The sequence below is a fragment of the Geospiza fortis genome, unplaced genomic scaffold (genome assembly GCF_000277835.1).
Source record: "Geospiza fortis unplaced genomic scaffold, GeoFor_1.0 scaffold662, whole genome shotgun sequence".
Lineage (NCBI taxonomy): Eukaryota > Metazoa > Chordata > Aves > Passeriformes > Thraupidae > Geospiza > Geospiza fortis.
The window spans coordinates 307399-311117 of NW_005054450.1; the positions used below are offsets into that span (position 1 = coordinate 307399).

General features: G+C 55.4%; 1 protein-coding gene across 1 annotated transcript in view; it reads right to left on the reverse strand.

The window, feature by feature from the left end:
* Positions 1-3719, reverse strand: part of AGRN (agrin) — a gene marked incomplete at its 5' end in the record, with an annotated part of 61728 nt that overhangs the window by 38411 nt on the left and 19598 nt on the right. The window contains one exon of the mRNA XM_031062541.1: positions 2058-2105. Within this exon, the coding sequence (XP_030918401.1) occupies positions 2058-2105 (48 nt within the window). The remainder of the gene's footprint in view (positions 1-2057; positions 2106-3719) is intronic.

Here is a 3719-nt window from a genome sequence, read left to right on the forward strand (position 1 = left end):
TTGCCCTCTCTTTGGGTTTTTTTTTTAAATGCAGATGATGTGTAAAAATTCCAGGGGATGGGAATTATGGGATTCATCCTGAGGGAAGGGGATGGGGAGTGGGAATGGGGCTGAGGCTGGCTTGGCCATGGCCATGGCCATGCCCTGAGACACAGAGGTAATTCTTAATTTAAAGTAAAAATCTATTTCATATTTAAATGGAGAATGGGATTATTCCCATTCATCTGAATGAATAGTTTAAATTATTTTGTTTACAGTTTACTAGCATAGGTGGAATGTGTTGTTTTAACCTGTTTGATCTGTTAAATTTACTGTGCTCAAAAAAAACTGATATTGGCAAAAAAGAACTTGTGCCCAAAAGGGGCAGTGGGAATGGAAGGGCTGGGCATTAATTAATTAATTTGGGGTGAGCATTAATTAATTTGGGCTGGGTGAGGTGCCCGTTGCCATGGAGAGCATCTGGGCTGGCGCCCCTGTCCCCCAGCCCAGCCCTGCTCATCAATATTCAAATATTCAGCCCCGCCCCATCGATATTAAAATATTTATCGCATCACCTGGGGCGGGGAGCGAGGAGGAGCCCCTTTCTTCACCCCAAACCTGAGCTCTGGCTTTGCTAAGCTGGACAGTGACCCTGCCCAGCTTTGTTAGGCTGGACAGTGACCCTGCCCAGCTTTGGGAAGGGAAGGGGCCTCCCCAAACCCCCAGGTCCATCCCACCCTTTATCGCCCAGCTCCTGAGCAAACCCCACCCAAACCCCAGCATTGTCCCAGCTCAAACCTTGTCCCAAAGCGCATCGAACCTACCCCAGGAGCACAACCAGCAAAACCCATCCCCTCCCCGTGTCCCCTGACCCCCCAGAGCAGGAATCCTGCCCCCGGAGCCCCCGCAGCCCCCAGAACGGGCCCTTCCCGCTCTCCTGTGGGACCTTGTGGAAGTCTGGCATCTGCCTGGGCTGGGCTGCTCGTGTTTTGGAGCCCCGAGCAAGGAGTTCCACCCACGTGGGGTTTATTTTTCGCTCGAGATGCCTTTCCCCGGGCCAATTATAGATTAATCACATTTTATCTCACATCTTTTTCTCCCCCCCACCCCCAGCAGGGGAGGAAAAATCCAGGGAAAAATAATAAAAAATAATAGTAAAAAAAAAAAAAAGCAACAAGCAGGTTATTAATTGGCTGCTGTTTTCTGTTTGCTGGGCTCTTATCTGTGCACGTGGAGGTGGGGACAGATCCTGCCAGCAAAGGCAGGGGGTTTAAGCCTGGTTTTAAAAAGGGAACAAAGCTCCTGTGATGGTTTTATCTCAGTCTGGGCTTGCCTGCCCTGCATCCAGCAGCTCCTGAGGCTGATAAGAACCTCACAAAAAAAAAAAAAAAACCCGCACAAAAAAGCCAAAAAAAACCCCCCAAAGCTCTCTGTGAAAGCAGAGGAAAGGTGGCAGCAAAGGCAGGGGGTTTAAGCCTGGTTTTAAAAAGGGAACAAAGCTCCTGTGATGGTTTTATCTCAGTCTGGGCTTGCCTGCCCTGCATCCAGCAGCTCCTGAGGCTGATAAGAACCTCACAAAAAAAAAAAAAAAACCCGCACAAAAAAGCCAAAAAAAACCCCCCAAAGCTCTCTGTGAAAGCAGAGGAAAGGTGGGAGAAAATGCAAGGCTGCAGGAAATTCACCTTTTGCAGCCCTTCCCTGCTTCCAGCCAGGAAAATCCCTGGGAAGAGGGGAGCACTGAGGGGCTCCTGCATTCCCTGCTCACCCAAATCCTGAATTCCCAGGAAAATCCTTGGAAAAAGGGAGCACCTGCCTCCTTCCACACCCAAATCCTTCATCCCCAGGAAATCCCTGGAAAAGGGAGCCCTTTTCCTCCTCCTCACCCCAATCCTGCATCCCCAGCACCGCCAGGGCTCAGGGAGCAGCCAGGCTGGAAGGGACATGAAATCCCCGGGGATCAGCGGGGTCAGGAGGTGTTTCCCTGGGGGAAGGGCCAGCCCAGGAGTGGCTCCTGCTGTCCCGGGGTTTGGGGACACTCTGCACTCAGCCCCGGGATTTTGGGGACACTCTGCACTCACCATCCCGCGGTGGCGGCGGCGTCTGCGTGAAGTAACTGTTGGGTTTGTCTGCAAGGAAACAAAAACCAAGGAGCTGTCACGGGTTCCTCGGGCACAACCCTGCCCCCAGCCCTTTTTGGGATGGTGTTTACCGCTCCTTGAGCAGGTTTGGCTCCCAGGGGCTCCCAGGATCCCCCAAAGCCGGTTCAGGCCAGCCCCAGGCCCCGGGGCAGCATCTCTGGAGCAGCCCCCGGTGCCTGGCAGGGCTGCCCCTGCCCCCGTGCACCAGCCCTTCCAGATCCTCACATCCCCCAAATCATCACCTGCACCAGCCCTTCCAGATCCTCACATCCCCCAAATCATCACCTGCACCAGCCCTTCCAGATCCTCACATCCCCCAAATCATCACCTGCACCAGCCCTTCCAGATCCTCACATCCCCCAAATCATCACCTGCACCAGCCCTTCCAGATCCTCACATCCCCCAAATCATCACCTGCACCAGCCCTTCCAGATCCTCACATCCCCCAAATCATCACCTGCACCAGCCCTTCCAGATCCTCACATCCCCCAAATCATCACCTGCACCAGCCCTTCCAGATCCTCACATCCCCCAAATCATCACCTGCACCAGCCCTTCCCAAATCCTCAGATCCCCCAAATCATCACCTGCACCAGCCCTTCCCAAATCCTCACATCCCCCAAATCATCACCTGCACCAGCCCTTCCCAAATCCTCAGATCCCCCCAATCAGCCCCCAAAAAGCAGGAGAGAGGGGCAGCAGAACTGCAAGGTCCCCAAGCAAGGGTGACCTGCCACCCCTCTGTCTGGGGACCCTGATGGAGCAGGGGGGGAGCTGGGCTGAGCTCCCTCAGCTCCAAAACCCCTCCCAGGCTGCAGGGAACATCCAAAATCTGGGATTTGGGATGGGGCTGGGCTGTGGCAGAGCTAACTCCCCCCAGCAGGCTCCTTGGGGACATGCCTGGGTTCATCCCCGAGCACGGCCCCCCCAGGAGGAGCTGCACACCCCGAAATGGGGCTGGGGGATCTGCCTGCCCTCCAGGGCTGTGCCCACAGCCAGGCCCGAGGAGGGGGAGCAGGAGCCTGGCAGAGACACCTGGATCCACACCCAGGCTGGGATCGACTCAGCTGCACCAGGGATCGGATTCACAGCCACACCTCGGGGGGAATCTCACATCCCCAGTCATCAGCAGCCCCTCTCAAATCCTCACATCCCCCCAGTCATCTCCTGCCTTTCCCAAATCCTCACATTTCCCAGATCCTCACCTGCACCTGCCCTTCCCAAATCCTCACATCCCCCCAGTCATCTCCTGCCCTTCCCAAATCCTCACATTTCCCAGATCATCACCAGCCCTTTCCAAATTCTCACATCCCCTGGATCATCACCTGCACCAGCCCTTCCAAATCTTCACATTCCCCCAGTCATCACCAGCCCTTCCCAAATCCTCACATCCCACAATCATCACCCCCAGCAGCCTTTCCCAAACCCTCACATCCCCCCAGTCATCAGCAGCCCTTCCCAAATCCCCCATCCCCCGATCCCCACCGGATCTGGGATGCAGCCTGCCAGCAGCAGCAGCAGCAGGTGGGAGCTGTCCTGGCCCACGCAGAGCCGCCCTCACCACTCTGCCCCCTCTTCCCTGCCAGGCAAAAGTGGGGCAGG